The sequence below is a fragment of the Salvelinus sp. IW2-2015 genome, linkage group LG8 (genome assembly GCF_002910315.2).
Source record: "Salvelinus sp. IW2-2015 linkage group LG8, ASM291031v2, whole genome shotgun sequence".
NCBI classification, from domain to species: Eukaryota; Metazoa; Chordata; class Actinopteri; order Salmoniformes; family Salmonidae; genus Salvelinus; species Salvelinus sp. IW2-2015.
Genome location: NC_036848.1, coordinates 51,098,014 through 51,117,940, shown reverse-complemented (window position 1 = coordinate 51,117,940; position 19,927 = coordinate 51,098,014). Strand labels below are relative to the sequence as shown.

At 40.8% G+C, this 19,927-nt stretch overlaps 1 protein-coding gene across 1 annotated transcript in view; it reads right to left on the bottom strand.

The window, feature by feature from the left end:
* Positions 1 to 19,927, bottom strand: part of dst (dystonin) — a 183,203-nt gene that overhangs the window by 110,930 nt on the left and 52,346 nt on the right. The window contains exons 4-6 of the mRNA XM_023993813.2: positions 12,560 to 12,649; positions 9,150 to 9,227; positions 5,570 to 5,662 (exon numbers count right to left, since the gene is read on the bottom strand). Of these exons, the coding sequence (XP_023849581.1) occupies positions 5,570 to 5,662; positions 9,150 to 9,227; positions 12,560 to 12,649 (261 nt within the window). The remainder of the gene's footprint in view (positions 1 to 5,569; positions 5,663 to 9,149; positions 9,228 to 12,559; positions 12,650 to 19,927) is intronic.

The following is a 19,927-nucleotide window of genomic DNA, read 5'->3' as shown; positions in this document are numbered from 1 at the left end:
TGAGCTGAAATAAAAGATCCCAGAAATGTTCCATAGCCACAAAAAGCTTATTTCCTTCAAATGTCGTGCACAAATTTGTTTACATCTCTGTTAGTGAGCATTTATCCTTCGCCAAGATAATCCATCCACCTGACAGGTGTGGCATATCAAGAAGCTGATTAAACAGCATGATCATTACACAGGTTCACCTTGTGCTGGGGACAATAAAAGACCACTATAAAATGTGACGTTTTTTCACACAACACAATGTTACAGATTAAAGGGAGCGTGCAATTGGTATGCAGACTGAAAGAATGTCCACCAGAGCTGTTTTCAGAGAATTGAATGTTAATTTCTCTACAATAAGCCACCTCCAATGTCTTTTTGAGAATTTGGCAGACCACGTGTATGGCGTCGTGTGGCGAGTGGTTTGCTGATGTCAACGTTGTGAACAGAGTGCCCCATGGTGGCGTGGGGTTATGGTATGGGCAGGCATAAGCTACGGACAACGAACACAATTGCATTTTAACGATGGCAATTTGAATGCACAGAAATACCGTGACCAGATCCTGATGCCCATAGTGAGGCCCATTTTGTTTAAGGTATCTGTGGACCAACAGATGCATATCTGTATTCCCAGTCATGTGAAATCCATAGATTAGGGCCTAATTTATTTATTTCAATTGACTGATTTCCTTATATGAACTGTAACTCAGTAAAATTTTGAAATTGTTGCTCGTTGCGTTTATATTTTTGTTCAGTATATATTATATATATTATAATATATATATATAATATATATTAATTCTCTGTGGTGTTTAAATAATATCTGAGTTTTGGCATACTGTAATTTCTCATTCCGTGCAAACCAATGTGGAAATATATTACAGTCTTCCAGCATTGAATAAAGTCTTAAATACAGACATATATTTCACTGACTCATCTCAGATGTTTGTTTTTGCAATGTCCATCCAGCTTTATCCTTTCATCCTTTTTATTCACCCATCTAACAGGATGTTAGTGCTTCCAGCAAATGGCTGTCTTTAATCTCTTGTTGGATCTTCAGATGACAAAGGGTAGAGAAGGGTGGAAGGATGGAAGGACGGAAGAGAGAGAGATGTGTTCATTACATTATGGCAGACTCCATCCTATCACATGTATTATGTCCCCTGGTGAAACAAGTCCAAAGCCTCCATAGATTGGTTTCTGTCAGTGAGATTTGTTTTCGTAACCCTTGGAGATCTTGACTGTCAGTCAGACGACACTGTAGAGACCAAAGAGCAACAATATGATGATGCATCGTCACGGCAGTATATTCAGGTCTTACTGCATCGTCTCGGCAGTGTATTCAGGTCTTACTGCATCGTCTCGGCAGTGTATTCAGGTCTCACTGCATCGTCTCGGCAGTGTATTCAGGTCTCACTGCATCTTCACTGCTGAGACGATGCAGTGAGACCTGAATACACTGCCGAGACAAGGAAGTGAGACCTGAATACACTGTCGTGACGATGCAGTGAGACCTGAATACACTGCCAAGACGATGAAGTGAGACTTGAATACACTGCCGAGAAAATGCAGTGAGACCTGAATACAATGCCGTGAAGATGCAGTGAGACCTGAATATACTGCCGAGACAAGGAAGTGAGACCTGAATACACTGCCGAGACGATGCATTGAGACCTGCATACACTGCCGAGACAATGAAGTGAGACCTGAATACTCACTGCATCGTCTCTGCAGTGTATTCCGGTCTCACTGCAGCTATTGATTTCCACATGAGACTGACTGAGTGGAAGACAATGCACCAGGCTTTCAATGCCTTGTCCCAAGGGTGGATATGCAATATGCTTCCCATTGTAGGGAACACAGCAGGGACTTCAATGTATACATTATGTAAACACACCTGGGGGCTGCCTTTGTAAAGCAATTCTCAACAAAACAGTCTGGAATGCTTTTGTATAACTTCAATAGCTACAGTCTATTGCTTATCTTCTTATAATACCATAGCAAGTGATGTACGAATGACATCTGACATTCTTAAAAGGAAATATATCAGAGAATTAACACAATGCCATTGGACGATAATGACCGAATGGCTGGATCATCCTACTATAGGTAATGGCAACTTGTTCCATCCAATACCTTTATGAGAGAGTCCGGTAGCATCAAAACAGGGTTGGGTCCATCACTATGTCACACTGCTTTTCTGACAGCTAGGTTTTAACCCCATACAGAACTGATCAACATGTTTTCCAACTGCCATGCAACCCTGAAAAATCAAGAATCTACAGGTCCACAATCACTAGCTAGTACAAATGCCCAGCGGCACGCGTAAGAGTGACAGGGGCAGGTGTAGACACACATCCCCTAGCTACCCGTCAGCATGTTTTATGATTCCAAGCATTAGAAAATTATTTCATTATTGCCATATTTGTCCTTCTGCAACAAGAACTTCAAACGATTCACTTTCAAAATATTCAGTCTCTTTTTGTTTTTACCAGACCTCATGGAGGCTGGGGTGTCTAGGCAACAGAGGAGAGACAGGAGAGATGTTGAGGCATGCAGCTAGACACTACAACACTGCTCTCTGTCTGTTGAATTGGTATTGTACACTTATGGAAAAATACACTCCCCTGTGTATTTAATTGGCCAGTGAAGCTAAAACTTTGGCTCTATACTCCAGCATTTTGGATATGAAATAAAACGTTATATATGAGGCGACAGTAAATAATGTCACCTTTTCTTTGAGTTTGTTTTGGTTGTGTTTCGGATTACGTTGTGCCCAATAGAAATGAATGGTAAATAGTGCATTGTGTCATTTTGGAGTCACTTTTATTGTAAATAAGAATATAATATTTTTCTCAACACTTCTACATTAATGTGGATGCTACCATGATTACGGATAATCATGAATGAAGAGTGGATAATGTTAGAGAATAGGGAAGGTAGTTTAGACATCACACTACAGCTCACTACGACTTCCACACTCCATCCTCCAGGGGGCGGCAGCAACCTTGTCCAAGTGCTGAGCCTGGTTGATAAGCACATCAGGTGCAGCCAATCAAGGTGAAAGTCAGTGAGAGTCCCAGCTGGAAAGGCCGTGAAGTTACTGGTTTTCTTTGGTGACTACGAGGCCTTTCGTTTGGTTATGAGTCTTCAGTTTGGGCATGGCTTAGGTATTTTTCCTTTTCGTACATGTTTATGTTTCGTCACCATCTGAACAAATAATATTCGCCTTTGACTGGGCGACCAAGAGGTCAAGAAGGAGCTGTCCCTAAGGTAAAGTGGCTGTCTCCTGGGAAAATGTACATTCAACATCAGGTTGCATAGGCTTACTTCTCACATTTATGCACACATCAAATCAGGTAACAGACCAGTTAACTAGGCCTAAGACCCCTAGACTTAGCGAGTCAAACAATATTAGCAGGCTACTTAATTGGTTTTGTAACTCATGATGAGTGAGAAAGTTACAGAGGTATAAATATCATACCCCCCAAAAAATTGCTAGCCTCCCCTGTTATTGGTAATGCTGAGAGGTTAGCATATTTTGGAGGCATGATCTTTGTGCATCTCAGAAACATATTCTATTCTTATTTACAATACAAGTGACTCCAAAATGACACAATACATGATTTACCATTAATTTCTATTGGGCGCAAAATAATCCGTAACACAACAAAAACAATTATTTGTGCATTATTTGTAAACTGTAAAACATATACGTATGAAAATATCCTCAAATATAAGGTGACATTTGAGTTATGTGCTGGAGTTACGAGCCAAATTAAAAGTTTTAGCTTCACTGTCCAAATAAATATGTAGTGGAGTGTATGAACTAATGCAGCTAAACAGCTTACTGTACAGTAAGTGCATACAAGTGCATGCTGCTTCTTGTCTTTCTACCATGGTGTGGTTCTAAGTTAGGGAGTCATAAGGCTAGCTGCTGCTAACATTCCTTTCCCATACTGTAACCCAGTGGAGAACAGCCTGCAGGCTGACTGTGCCAGATATATTAATAATCCATACCAGGGGCCTGAGAGAGACAGAGAGAGAGACAGAGAGAGAGAGAGAGAGGAGAGAGAGAGAGAGAGAGAGAGAGAGAAGAGGAGAGAGAAGACAGAGAGAGAGAGAAGAGAAGAGGAGAGACAGAGACAGAACACAGAGACAGAGGAGAGAGAAGACGAGACGCGAGAGAGAGAGAGAGAGATGAGAGAGAGGAGAGAGAGAGAGAGAGAGAGAAGCAGAGAGAGAGAGAGAGAGAGAAGAGAAGAGAGAGAGAGAGAAAGAGAGAGCGAGAAGGAGGAAAGAGAGAGAGAAAGAGTAGAGAGAGAGAAGAGAGAGAGAGAGAGAGAGAGAGAGAGGAGAGAGAGAGAGAGAGAGAGAGAAGAGAGAGAGCCAGAGACGAGAGAGAGAGCCGAGAGGAGAGAAGAGGAGAGGAGAGAGAATTAGCAGTGTGTCCTTCACTAGGCCTCAGAAATGCAACACTAGATCCACCTAGTGCTGCTACTGATGGTACCATCTACCCCCTAGTGTGCATCCATTGTTTCCATGTGAATGTACAGCTGCAGCAAGACAGTCTGTGTGGTACTAGACAGACATGGGCACAAATGCTCTCAGGGTGTGGGGCCTGTGAAAACACTGGAATTAGGGACACTGAAAACAGATTAACTTTAAGCGATAGCCAGGCTGAAGGAAGTGACACTTCCTCTAACCTCTCCCTCCACGGAAGCATAAACAGTACACAGACCTAACGACCATTTCACCATTTCAGCTCAGATAACCATTAAGCTTGGGGAGCTAGTGCAAGACTTCAAGGGTCCAGCAAGGTTACTAATCACACCATTGCAGCACCATTTTCAAATCCACCTGTCATTGTCAGCAGGTGACTTCACGTGGGGAGCTTTTCCACTTGTAAGTGCAGAACTTGAAAGAGACCAACTCTCTCAGGAAATGACCCGTTACTACCATGAATATCGACACATTTCAATCACCAGTCATCAATAAAATACGTGCAGAGTAAGTGATCATTCTTATTCTGCCACATTTCACAGCCATAATAACTGGGGCATGTATGAGCCAGCAGACAAACAGACATAGATATAGGCCTACATTACAATAACCACTGGCAGGACACTTTGTTAAGACTGTTTTGACATCTTGTGGCCAAAGAGGGAAACAACAGCTATTAAAAGAGAACCTGACAGTTTAGATTGTTCAACCTGCACTAAATGTCACACAGTGTTATGCAAGCTAATCCCAATTCAGTGCTGTAGCGAGTTTAAGCAACACGCTAGCTTTTCAATCACACTGGCCTCAATATACTAGAAGTTACTGTCGATTTAAGAGAGACATACTACCTCAATCCAGAACCCCTTAAACGACAACTATCTTACTTTGGTCGAAACAATAACCATAGCTCTATGCATGACATGTCATCCTAATCATCAGCCAAATTAACAATAATAAAACACTGGAATATTCACATCCACTGATTTTAATTTGCTGAGTAAAAAAATTACAGAAATGGAGAAAGGATACTAGCACAGTGATTCACACAGCCAGATAATGAAATACACAGCATGAATCTGACCTGAAAGTGCAGAATTATGGTCCATATCAATCCCAGCGTCAATTTGGGATTCCCGTCTGTGATGTCATCATTCCTGATGTTAACCAGCTTGACCTGAGGACAACAGTTATAAACAGCTGTGTAATAAGCATGATACACACAAGTGACGCATTCCAAGTCTACATCAACTTCTACAGTATAAGAATTTTTTTATATCGTTTTGCAAAGCACCTTAAATCTTAGCACGCTTAAATTAACATCTCTGATAAACAGCTGAAGATGTCTCTATTTCCAAAACCTAACAATACTGTACGCCTTCAACTGGTAATACACAGTGTACACATACACATGAGTGAGAATTTGAATTTGTTCATCAGTATTAGTGTCGTACTCACTGTAACAGATCATTTATAATCCTCATTAAAAAAAAGATGCATAAATATTCTGAGGGTAATGTCTTTCCTCTTGGAAACCCCCAAAACAGATTCTGTCCATCTGCTCGTCGCAGGCCTGGGCAACTCCACTAGATCAGGCCTGGGCAACTCCACTAGATCAGGCCTGGGCAACTCCAGTCCTCAGGGGCCTGATTGGTGTCACACTTTTGGCCCAGCCCCAGCAAACACACCAGACTCCAATAATCAATTAATCATGATCTTCAGTTAAAAATGCAATTAGTTTAAATCAGCTGTGTTTGCTAAGGATGGGGGGAAAATGGGACACCAATCAGGCCCCCGAGGACTGGAGTTGCCCAGGCCTGTGACGAGTGCTACCACCCTCTGATGACTCAACACTATACACGTCAGCTACTACAGTGAAATCTCTGCAACACTTAATAAAAGCTGCGGTTAGTTTTAGAATGGGTGGCGAGGAATAAGTTAGCCCTAAATATTTCAAAAACGAAAAGCATTATATTTGGGACAAATCATTCACTAAACCCTAAACCTCAAATAAACCTTGTAATAAATAATGTGAAAATTGATCAAGTTGAGGTGACTAGTAACACTGGAGTGTAAACTGTCATGGTCAAAACATATTGATACAGTAGTAGCTAAGATCAGGAGAAGTCTGTCCATAATAAAACGCTGCTCTACCTTCTCAACAGCACTATCAACAAGGCAGGTCCTACAAGCCCTAGTTTAGCTGCACTTGGACTACTGTTCAGTGGTGTGGTCAGGTGCCACAAAGAGGGACTTATGAAAATTACAATGGGCCAAGAACAGGGCAGCAAGGCTGGCCCTTAAATGTACACAGAGAGCTAACATTAATGACATGCATGTCAATGTCTCATGGCTCAAAGTAGAGGACAGATTGACTTCATCGATACTTGTATTTGTAAGAAGTGTTGACATGCTGAATGCACAAGCTGTCTGTTTAAACTACTGGCACACAGCTCAGACACCCATACATACCCCACAAGACATGCCACTAGAGGTCTCTTCACAATCCCCAAGTCCAGAACAGACTATGGGAGGCGCACAGTACTACATAGAGCCATGACTACATGGAACTCTATTCCACATCAGGTAATTGATGCAAGCAGTAGAATCAGATAAAATTCACCTTATGGAACAGCGGGGACTGTGAAGAGACACACACACAGGTACAGACACACATACAGATGATAAGAGACGCACTCTACACACACTTACACATAGATGTTGTATTGTGAATATGGGATAGTGGCCTGAGGGAACACACTAAATGTATTGGTAAAGTGTTATGAAATGTAATGTCATGTAATAATATAAATTGTATGTAACTGCCTTAATGTTGCTGGGCCCCAGGAAGAATAGCTGCTGCCTTGGCATGGATCCTTAATAAATACAAATAGCAACTGAAGCGGTGCCAATAAATCCTAGTTATTATTCTGTGGCCTTGAGACCACACCTATGCACCACAATGGGGCTCTATAGTGTGGTGGTTTATGTACTAGTACACAATGAATGTGATGTCATGTTGTCATTCTAATAAACTAATGCAGTTTAATATTGTTCCCTACATTGAAACATAGTCTACATTCATCATTCCCTACGCAAAGTGTTTGTATTGTAGATGATTGTATGAAACTGCTACTGTGCTGGCTCTCCACCTAATTTGATTGAACAAGCCATGATGTTTAAAACACTAAAACACTAAAACACTTGATATGCATGACAATCCCTGTCATAAGCAGAAATAAACACAACTTTATTTGATTATGCACTGAATTATTCTTATTCAGTTGTTCAGCAATAGTCAAACTGGAAACAAAGGAAATGTACATGGGCATAGCCATTTGTAAAATCTTATCTTATCCCTTCCCACAGTTCATTGCAATTTTTATGGCCCCTCTACCCTTATTATGATACATTCTAGCTGTACATCCACAGCAGGACAGAACAAAGGCATGTGACATTGTCATTGTACATTTTTTTATGAATATGTATGAGGTGTGACTGGGGCCTGGTGTGTCATTAAAACAATGGCATAACTGAACGATCTATGAATCCTTTGTCTCAGGTCTTGGGTTGCTCTCACTGACGTGATGTCTGGCAGGCCGTAGCTGACCACTGCACACTGTTCTCCATCCCTATCACTTCCTGACTGTGGTGGGTGTGGGGGAGGGGGAAACAGAGACGTAATCACCGTTGGGAGATGGTTTCCGCATGCCCTCTATTGTGAGTCATGATGAGGGAGATATTGAATCCATTATGAGGTAATGAAATTGGCTATCCCTGTCATGTATGAGCAGTGTTACCGTTTTGATGTGGACATACAGTTCCAACAAGTTCTCACAGTCTCACTGCAGAATTAGATGTTTATCCACGTTTCTTCAAGTGTCAAATTTTGAAGTTGATCCAAACGTCAAATTTCAAAGTGTTTTTGACACCCTGGGTTGCTCCTAATGCTCTGTATCGTTCCATTTCTTAAGTTTACTCACTCATTCTGAATGGTTAAGGTAAGGGTTAAGGTAAGGGTAAAGGTTTGGGGTTTGGTTAAAACATTAAGTTAAGTCACTCATTCTGAATGGATAAGGTAAGGGTTAAGGTTTGGGATAGGGTTAAACATTTAGTTTAGTCACTCATTCTGAATGGTTAAGGTAAGGGTTAAGGTTTGGGATAGGGTTTAACCATAAAGTTTAGTCACTCATTCTGAATGGTTAAGATAAGGGTTAAGGTTTTGGATAGGGTTTACACATAAAGTTTAGTCACTCATTCTGAATGGATAAGGTAAGTGTTAAGGTTTGGGATAGGGTTAAACATTTAGTTTAGTCACTCATTCTGAATGGTTAAGGTAAGGGTTAAGGTTTGGGATAGGGATAAAACAGTGTCCCCTCCCCCACTGGGTTTGAACATCATCATGGGATTACGCCCATCCCCATCCACAAGGCACTAGTCTCCTTGACTGTAATAGTGCTCACTGTTGCCCCTAGTGGCCGGTTGATAAAGCATTTCCCGACATCCTCAGGACATTGATAGACGTCCAATTTCGAAGTCAATCTTTATCTCCCTGGACATACAGTATGCTTTTTAAAAATAGCTTTACATGATGAATTGGTTAACAGAAAAATAGCTTACATATTTTAAGTTCTAGCATTCCGGCACATGTGATTGGTCCTTACCTGCCGCCTCTTTAAGAAGTCCAGTGCTATCTGTACATTCTGGAGTCTATGGAACCGCATCCTCCCTTTCTCCCGAGGCTGTGGGCAGAGAGGAGGAATGGGAAGAGCGGGTCATGTTAGTGACGTTGCCATGTGGTCTCTCCCTTTCCAAGGACCAGGGACTCACCACACCATTAGTAGTATGAGGACACAGGACATGCTGCTGCCAGGGTCTTACCCACTCATCTGCTGAGGGAAAGAGAGAAAAACCAAAAGGGAGGGAACCAACAAATCCGGATCCAGGGCGGTCATTGGCCAATTCCACAGTAACATAGTTACACTGAAACTCATATGTTTCACTTTAAAATGTATGTCAAACTAAAACCAACGATTGCAAAGTTAAACAAACCATACAACTCTATGCACAAGGATTACTTTTAAAAAATTCCACTGAACATTTTACAAAAACACATTTTATTGAAGAACAGTGTAGTCGTTATCTCACCAAATTTTGCATTTGCACTTTTCTTCAAGTTCTTCATTGTTTTTTGTTTGACACACATTTTAAAGTGACAAATCTGAGTCTCAGTGTCACTGTTACTGTGGAATTGGCCTGCTACAAATCACTGCTATTACTACACACTGTATTTACTAGATAGAAAATACATTGATCTATTATGTCCTCCCAAACTGAACAGACAGAACACATCATCTGACATATTTCACCATTCACAACTACAGTAATAACTAATGACAAAAGGCTAAACATGAAGCTATAAATCAGTGTGTCTGAGTGATAAACTCATTCCAATGAGGACCTTTCCCAAATCCAAAAAGCATCTAGGATGAATTTAGCTGTGAGGTAAAACACCTGAAAATGTGTCATTTTGTGAGCAGAGAGCCAAACTCCTGCGAAAGACACCCGTGGACAATAGGAGGTTACAGCTCAAGGTAATGAGATGGAAACTGTGTCACAAGCCAGGCAGTCCCCTGACAACCCAGGATTGAGCTGCAGCACAGCCCTCTGGATTCAGTCATTACTCTCCTGGCTGGCCAAGAAAAGAGGCGGAGGAATCCCTTTCACCACAAAAGCCTTTTCCTCAACGGCTCACTCTCATTTAACTCAGCACGTTCAGTCAAGTGGCTTGGTTTTGGTATACACTAAATACAATAGAAAGCCACTATCTGATGAAAAATGTCCAATGGTTCATAAAGGTTGACGTTCAGTTTGACTGTATGACTCAATGATGCACAAAGCTATTGAGGTTGGACTTAAAGACCCAGCTCTTATGAAACACATAATAATGTTATGTGTTTCAAATGTGACTGAGTTGTACCAGCACTTGCAATCCTATCCAAGACTGAAGTGCATGGTGTTTCTCCTTTACTTTCCTATGGCATGTATAATACCACAGTTTGTTGTTGTTGAGAAAAATTGAACATGAGCCTGGGTCTTTAGCTCATAAGGCGAGTGCATTGCCATCATGTAATCCATCTCAGCTTGTCAGCTAGCATTTCTAAAGCAATACAGTGGGCCTACTCCCTAGTCTACACAGCAGCATCGAGCACAGTGTTGCGCACAAACTTCTATCATAGACTCTACGAGAAAGAAAACTTGACCTAGCCAACTACGGTCCACTAAAGTAAAAAGCCCGTGGTGGGATTGTTGTTCCACTCTCATTAATGTCCACGGCACGCGCTGCATTAGTTGTGTTACAAGGGGGAGGATGGTGAACCACACCTACCCCCTTATCATCATCCTGCTCATGTCCATGCTGCTCAACCGCACATGCTTCTGCCGAACTCACCAACCGCAACGTCTTGAGGAAATCACGCTCCCTTGGCTTACCAGACCGAGTTAACGTGAGCGCAAGAAAGAAACACACAAGGGAGAGACAAATAGACATGGACACATGTTGGACAAATAAAAAGGAGGACATAAAGTGAATAGGAAACAATCCAATACAGAAGAAACAGAGGAGAGGAGGAAGAGGGTAGAGAGGAAACAGGATGTAAACAAAAGAGAGTACTACTACTTCGAGGAGAAAAATCAGCTTCACCTATTTTAGAGGGAACCTCATTTCTCCTCACATGAGTTACAGAGATGCTGCTGCACATCACCAAACAACGGTGACATCAGAAATGATTGTGATTAATTTTCATATTCTCTAATGCAGGCTTCTACATCCCTGTTCCTGGAGAGTTCCAACCCTAATCTAGCGCTCCTGATTCTAACAATTAGCCGGTTGATAAGCTGAGTCAGGTTAGTTACAACTGAAAGTGTAGTTCTCCAGGAACAGGGTTGGAAAGGCAAGCTCTATTGTGATGACATTTTGAGTGATCCAAACTGAAGTGATCACGATTCCTTGTCTACCTCTCCCATCCATAATTTCTATCAGGCAGTGTTTTGTTTGGAACACAATGACATAACAAACGTTGTAAACAAGCATCCCACTGGGCACAGACGTCAGTTCAATGTCTAGTTTTGATTTACATTTGGTTGAGATATCGACTAACGTGAATTCAATGTCACCCTGTCATTGGATTTAGGCTAAAAGTTAGGTGGAAAAAAACCTACATTCCCTGACGTTGATGACTTTTGCAAATCCAATCAGTTTTCCACGTTGATTCAACATCAGCACATTGAATGTTTGGGTTGAAATGACGTGGAAACAACATTGATTCAACTAGTTTTTGACCAGTGGGATTGCAGTTGGTTTCTCCCTAGCCTTGAAGCATATATGGTCTTGGGGCATTTTCACATATCTGTTCGACACTAACTGTAGGATATACTGTATATGTGGACTTTAGGTGTATGTAAAAAACAAATCAATTCCTGTCCTTGCCCAAGAGGTTCAGGATCCAGGACCCGATTTCTAAACAATAAAGTTATATAATCTGTCTGGTAAAGGGAAAACATTCATAAAAATGTTTTGCGTGAAGAAAATTGTACTTTTTTGGAATTCTCATAAATGCACCGTGATACTGCTCCAGGGTACAGATTCATATATGAAAACACCCTTTACGTTAATCAGAATCACACAATGGAATGAATTGTGTTATCTTGGGGTTTAGTAGCAAGGCAAACCATAGCCTATAATGTACATCTCTGTTCTAACTTTTCTTTCAAGAACGCAGATACATTTCCCAAAATAAAACTGTCTAGCACAATGAAAAATGGCACCCTATTCCCTATAAATCAAATCAAATCACATTTTGTTGGTCACATACACATATTTAGCAGATGTTTTTGCAGGTGTAGCGAAATGCTTGTTTAGATTATTATTTATTTTTTATGTCTGTCGGCGCCATCTTGCATTTTTGCATGGGCTCTGGTCAAAAGTAGTTCCCTTTGGAATAGGGTTCCATTTCACATGCCCTCTGACTCATCATGTACACAGGCTACATTACCATGACAACACAGTACTCACCAATGACTGGCCAGTCAGGACCTCCAGCAGTGAGATCAGGTTATGTCCATCTCGTAGGTCTTCATACAGGTCATTAACATGCTTTCGGACCTAAAGGCCAGAGGAAAGGAAAGTTAATATAATAATATGATATATGCCATTTGGCAGACGCTTTTAACCAAAGGAACTCACAGTCACGCGGGCATTTTTTAAGTACGGGTGGTCCCGGGAATCGAACCCACTATCCTGGCGTTTCAAGCGCCATCAAATCAAATCACATATTAACAGGTGTAGACTTTACAGTGAAATGCTTACTTACGAGCCCTTTCCCAACAATGCAGAGTTAAAAAATAAGAAACATTGTAACACAATTAAATATCAATAACGAGGCTATATACAAGGAGTACCAGTACCGAGTCAATGTGCAGGGGTACGAGGTGTTGAGGTCATTGAGGTAATACAATATGTACATGTGGGTTGGGGTAAAAGTGACTAGGCAATCAGGATAGATAATAAACAGAGTAGCAGCAGGGTATGTGAGTGTGAAAAGTATTTGACGTAATGTATTTGACCCAGGTCTGATTTGAATCTCAAAGCATTTACAGTATATTGCCTGACTGAAACTACAATTCGGCTACCTTAAACAACCTTATTTCCTGATTCTACTTTTAAAGACTGGGATTTATCACCATATAATTAGTATATTTACATGCTTAACAAATACAGGCTGAGTGAGTAGTCACCCATACAATTGTAACAATATTTTAAGATAATACACAACGCAGAGGACTAAAGGTCAATAGGAAATTAACGATCAATGGAAATAGTTTTTCAAATCAACACCTGTTTAGAATCTGTGTAGGAATTTCAGTCCTGGACTCATAGCTACATGTGTCAAGTTTTCATTGGTCCAAATTGTCTATACATTGAGCATGAAACAGGATACTTGTTATTTGGCCCAATTTTACTGCAAGGAATTCTAATTGGTCAACCACAGGCTAGGGTTGGGGGTTATAAATTACATCCCGTCACTTTGTTCTGGGGAGAGAATCACTGAGGACAGGAAGAATTAACATCTATTTCTCAGCATCACATCAATGATTTGTCCTCTTTGAATAAACATATTTTTCTCCCCCTGATTTGCTTAGGAGTCTGTGTTATTGAAGAGTAACATCAACTGCTAACACAATGGCAAAGTAATCTTTGACAGACAAAGTACAGACGTTCAACCTTTGAATGTGCTCTGGATTAAAGTTAGGGTAAAACCATTATACTACTATCCTTCCTGCATACAGAGCAGCTGCCCCTCCCTCTTCCCATTCAATCTGAGCCTCTGATATACTTCCACTCTGTCAAAATCAAAGAAAAGCCACACCTCTCCATGTGCTTATTTTAACACGTGCTGACCTTTTGAGATATCCATAACCTGTTTCAGAAAACCTGACTAACATGGGCTTGTCTGTCTTTCTTCACAAAAGGCTTGTAATGGCAATGGTAGCACCGTGCTGAGTTGGTTATATAGTTACACGAAAAGGAGACCGGACAAAGACAAGAAGCCAAAAAGCTCCACTGAGGCACAGTTGTATTGTTTGTATATCATTGTATTTAACTTTGGAACACAATGTTGTTATTTTAAACGACAGCATGTTCCAATTCCTGCCAATATCCAGCAACTTCACACAGCCACTGAAGAGGAGTGGAACAACATTTTTTTTCTCCATTTTTTGGAATTATTATTATTTATTTATTTGTACTTTTATTTAACTAGGCAAGTCAGTTAAGAACAAATTCTTATTTACAATGACAGCCTACCCCGGCCAAACCCTAACCCGGACGACGCTGGGCCAATTGTGCGCCGCCAATCACAGCCGGTTGTGATACAGCCTGGAATCTAACCAGGATCTGTACTGATGCCTCTAGCACTAAGATGTAGTGCCTTAGACCACTGCGCCACAGGTCACAATCAACAGCCTGATCAACTCTATGCGAAGAAGCTGCATGAAGCAAATGGTGGTCACACCAGATTCTGACTTGTTTTGAGATCAACACTCCTACCTTTTTTTAAGCTAACTGTGACCAAAATATGCGTATCTGTATTCCCAGCAGTGGAAGCTTCTAAGGGGAATTTAATAAAAATAAAAATAGTGAAACATTAAAAAGTTATCCTTTTTAGATAAAACTATACTAAATATAATCACGTCACCAAATAATTGATTAAAACGCACTGTTTTGCAATGAAGGTCTACATTAGCCTCAACAGCACACTGTCGGGTAGCACCATGGTGTAGTCGGAGGACAGTTAGTTTCTGTCCTCCTCTGGGTACATTGACTTCAATACAAAACCTAGGAGGCTCACGGTTCTCACCTCCTTCCATAGACTTACACAGTAATTATGACAACTTCTGGAGGACATCCTCCAGCCTATCAGAGCTCTTGCAGCATGAACTGATGTTGTCCACCCAATCAAAAGATCAGAAAGCACTGAAAGCATAAGCTACAGCTATCTAGCACTGCAATGCATAAAGTGTGGTGAGCAGTTGACTAAGAGAGAGAAAGACAATAGTTGAACAGTGTTGAACAAATTAATGTATTACGAAATTAAGGAGAAGAGAGAGAGAGAGAGAGAGAGAGAGAGAGAGAGAGAGGGAGGAGAAAATTACAGCTACAGCTGAAGTTCAGGTAAGGAAACCATTGGATGTATTTTTATTTACTATCACTTAGCTAGTGAATGCAGCTAGCTAGTTTAGCCTACTCAAACACCAGGCTCAAACAGAGAGGGATGCTATGTTAGCTAGCTGGCAATGGCTATCCAACACTGGAACTCTTCCAAGTCAAGGTAAGCTTTTGGTTTTATTCATTTATTGCCACTGGGGCCCACCGGTGTAACTGCTAAACTGCTTTCTGACTGTACACTGTACTGTATGATTTAGCGGGTTTACAAACGCATTAGTTCTAGTAGCTATGTTGACTATGATGTTAGCTAATATGGTGACAATGATGTAGGCTGGCTGTTTGTAGCAGTTAGTGGTTATGATATGAAGGTTTGGCTTGGAAAGGTTTTTTCACCTGGTCACAGACCGCTGATGTGTTCTGCCATGAAGTCCACAAGCGAAGGGAAAAGGTGAGAGGAGGAGAGCACGTAGATAGTTGCGATAAGGAATGAAATATACAACGAGCAAAGTGATCATGCTGTTTTTATCTGGCTGCTGTGAAAGTGAACTGTGTTTGCGTGTTATCAGGGGTGTATTCATTCCGCCAATCCTGTAGAAAAACGTTTCTTAAACAGAAACAAAAGGAACGAAACGGGGATAAATATACTTGAATCTGTCCAATAGAAATTCACATTTGTAACTGTTGGACTAATGATTCTACCGCATATTAGCTAGATCCAGGCAAGAGTGTGCAAGGCGGTATTGAATGTGCCACTGTCTGTCACCTTGATTACTCAAAATTCTCGACCGCCACTGATTCCCAGTCATGTGAAATGCATACTGTGTTAAAAAAAATGACAGCGAGTGCCAGTGTGACTGACGTACGTTGTCTCGCTCTCCGCCCTAATGCAGCAAAAAGGCACCACAGCACAGCAAGTATTTATTGCGTCGTCCGTGCTGAAGCTGTAACATCATTACAGCCGTTTAGTTTCTTACTTAGTTTCTGACTGAAAAGTTCTGTTACCAAAACATTCCCTATTCCCTGAACCCTTGCTCTCTTTACCTGAAACATGTAAGCATCGCATGCATGTGACCAATAGAGCCTGACCTATAGCTTATCGTAATCACATCAATAAATTGGTATTAACAAACTCTGAACATGGCAACACGTGACAGCAAAATGGATGTGGAGGACCTTATAAAGAAACTTGAAACGTACAAATGTTTACTGGTTGCTCAGGAGGGAAAGGGAAAGTCAGATCTGTGGAAGACATTTGACTTAGTTGTAGAAAATACTGGAGATTAAGAAAAAGGTGGTTTATCGGAGCAACCATTGCGTGAGTATTATGGTGTGCCAAACAGTTGCTGTTAGATTACAATATTATAATTTTTTCTGAACATTTGGAACAGTGTCATCAACACTAAATAAATAAGTGTACCAGAGAGTCTGTTCTAATTGAAAAAAATAATAACATATAAAGCCTTTATTACAGCACAGCGACGGTTAAAAACAGCCAAATCTGTGAATTTGTTTTACCTGACATGTTGCCGTTGCATGAGGCTTGTTGCTCATGGAATCAGCAGGCTATTAATTAAACAAACACTCAAACAGACAACAGAAGCAGGATCTGTCTTATTTCTGTAGATATATATGGATGATTTATAAAGCCAGGCACATTAACTGTTAGGTTATTGATTATAGGACCTAATTAAGTTGGGCTTTCCTCTCTACTCAATTATCTTAAGACTATTAGGCTAAGGCAAGGGCTGTTTCCTCGTCTCTGCTGCTGCTGCCTCCGCCGCATTGTTCTCAATCCCAATATGCTGCTTAACTTTGCTATTATGCACATGGCAACACATGGAAAGGCACCAATTATACGGTGCACTTTGTTAGCTTAGGGGGTTTAAAACACTTTTGCCTTCGACCAAATCAAGCAGGCTAAATCAATTGAATATGTGACGAAAACAGGATTATAACTTGCTCCCTAAGCACATTACACAATAAACAGGCATGGATTATCATGCATAATAACAAATTGCCTTGAAATATTTAATGCTTGCTCATATAGGAAAGTGGGAAATGTATCATTTGTGAAGACAGACAGTGCATGCAGACACTTGTTGCTCTGCCTCTATGACTAGGTGTTCCCTAATTCCACAGTAAATGAACCAGAGTAATTTAGATTCCTGCTGAGTAAACAAAAACGACTCGGTACATGTACACTGCACCATGAGAAGGGTGGAAGACATGTAGGCAGGACAGACTCTGGCAAGCTAGCAACAACCATCTCCCATTGGCACCTCCGCTCTAGATCTGTCATCAGTAGTGGCAATAAGTGGCTGAGGATAAACAGCGGCCTTTAATGGATTATTCCCTGCATCAGGTAATTACACAGTATATTTCATCTTCATGGAAACTGACAGGGCTAAAACATGAAACAGCCTGTCGTTCTATTATCATTACCATCATACCATCACTCCTGTATCTGTATGTTGTAGAAACAGTAACCATTTCAACACAGAATGGCTGAAAGGTGATGACAGAGAAGTGGATGTACAATACGGTAATTAGGCAGTGAGGCATGTGAGAAATCATCTACCTACGGGACCGGATTCATACACAACAAGAGTTCTACTGCCATGGGAAAAGCAAAACAGATTCATCTACATGCCTAGACTGAACCTAGCTAACACTGTACATGTGATGAATTGGATTAAATGAAGAATCCATTTAAAAACTATATGTTGGTATTGTACTTTCAAGAAGCAAAGTGTCACTTGCCACATCATCATGATGATGTAAAACGCGTCATCATGATGATGTAAAACGCGTCATCATGATGATGTGGCAAGTAACACTTTTCTTCATGAAAATCCAATGTCTTGAAAACTTGACTGCTGAAATGCAAAACATTTTCGAACAATATTAACCAGTGGACTAATGAAACAAAATACCAACATACTGTATAGTTTTTGAGTGGATTTGTCCTTTAAGACTGGTGCAGGCCACAATATTAAAACAAAGGCCTAACTTTCTCTCTCATATTACATTAAACCTCTTATTAGATCATTGATATGGCAGGCCAAATAAAGACTCCCCAATCAAATAAAAGGAAAGATGAATCAAATGAATGGCACACTCTTAGAAAAAATGGTTCCAAAAGGGTTCTTCGGCTGTCCCCATAGGACACTGGTTCCCAAACTTTTTATAGTCCCGTACCACATCAAACATTCAACCTCCAGCTGCGTACGCCCTCTAGCACCAGGGTCAGTGCACTCTCAAATGTTGTTATTTGCCATCATTGCAAGCGTTAGGAAGCGACCTAGGTTAATCGTAGGTCATATACAATACATTTATTAAACATAAGAATGAGTGTGAGTTTTTGTCAGAACCCGGCTCGTGGGAAGTGACAAAGAGGTCTTATAGAACCAGGGCACAAATAATAATAATCAATAATTTTGCTCTTTATTTATTTAGCCATCTTACATATAAAACCTTATTTGTTCATCAAAAATTGTGAATAACTCACCTCAGGTTAATGAGAAGGGTGTGCTTGAAAGAATGCACATAACTCTGCAGTGTTGGGTTGTATTTGTCACGTCCTGACCATAGAAAGCTTTAATTTTCTATGGTAGAGTAGGTCAGGGCGTGACTGGGGGGGTTGTTCTAGTTTATATTATCTATGTGGGGTTCCATGTTTGATTTTCTATGTTGGTGATTTGTATGATTCCCAATTAGAGGCAGCTGGTTATCGTTGTCTCTAATTGGGGATCATACTTAAGTGGCATTTTTTCCACCTGTGGGTTATGGGATATTGTTTATGTTTAGTTGCTTGTTAGCACTGCATTGTCGTCACGGTTCGTTTATTCTTTATTTGTTTTGTCTTAGCTTAAGTTTCACTTTATTCATTAAAATTATGTGGAACTCAACATACGCTGCGCCTTGGTTCGACCATCATTATTACGAACATCGTGACAGTATTGGAGAGTCTCAGTCTTAAATAACTTTCCGCACAGTCTGTGCCTGTATTTAGTTTTCAGGAGGGCCGAGAATCCACTCTCACATAGGTACGTGGTTGCAAAGGGCATCAGTGTCTTAACAGTGCGATTTGCCAAGGCAAGAAACTCTGAGCGCAGCCCTATCCAGAAATCTGGCAGTGGATTCTGATTAAATAATATTTTCACAGAACCGCTTGTTGCAATTTCGATGAGGCTCTCTTGTTCAGATATCAGTAAGTGGACTGGAGGCAGGTCATGAAAGGGATAACGAATTCATTTGTTTGTGTCATCCATTTCTGGAAAGTACCTGCGTAATTGCGCACCCAACTCACTCAGGTGCTTCGCTATATTACATTTGACATTGTCCGTAAACTTGAGTTAATTTGCACACAAACATCATACAATGACGGAAAGACCTGTGTGTTGTCCTTGTTAATGCAGACAGAGAACAGCTCCAACTTCTCAATTTTGTCCCACACGTTGAATATAGTTGCGGAGAGTCCCTGTAATCCTAGATTCAGATCATTCAGGCGAGAGAAAACATCACCCAGATAGGCCAGTCGTGTGAGAAACTCGTCATCATGCAAGCGGTCAGACACATGAAAATTATGGTCAGTAAAGAAAACTTTAACTTCTCTGATCTACGGATCCCGGATACGGGTTTGAATTCGACAACATACGGTGATCGCCACAAATAGTCATATTAAACATTCCTGAAAATACAAGTGTCTCACATGCT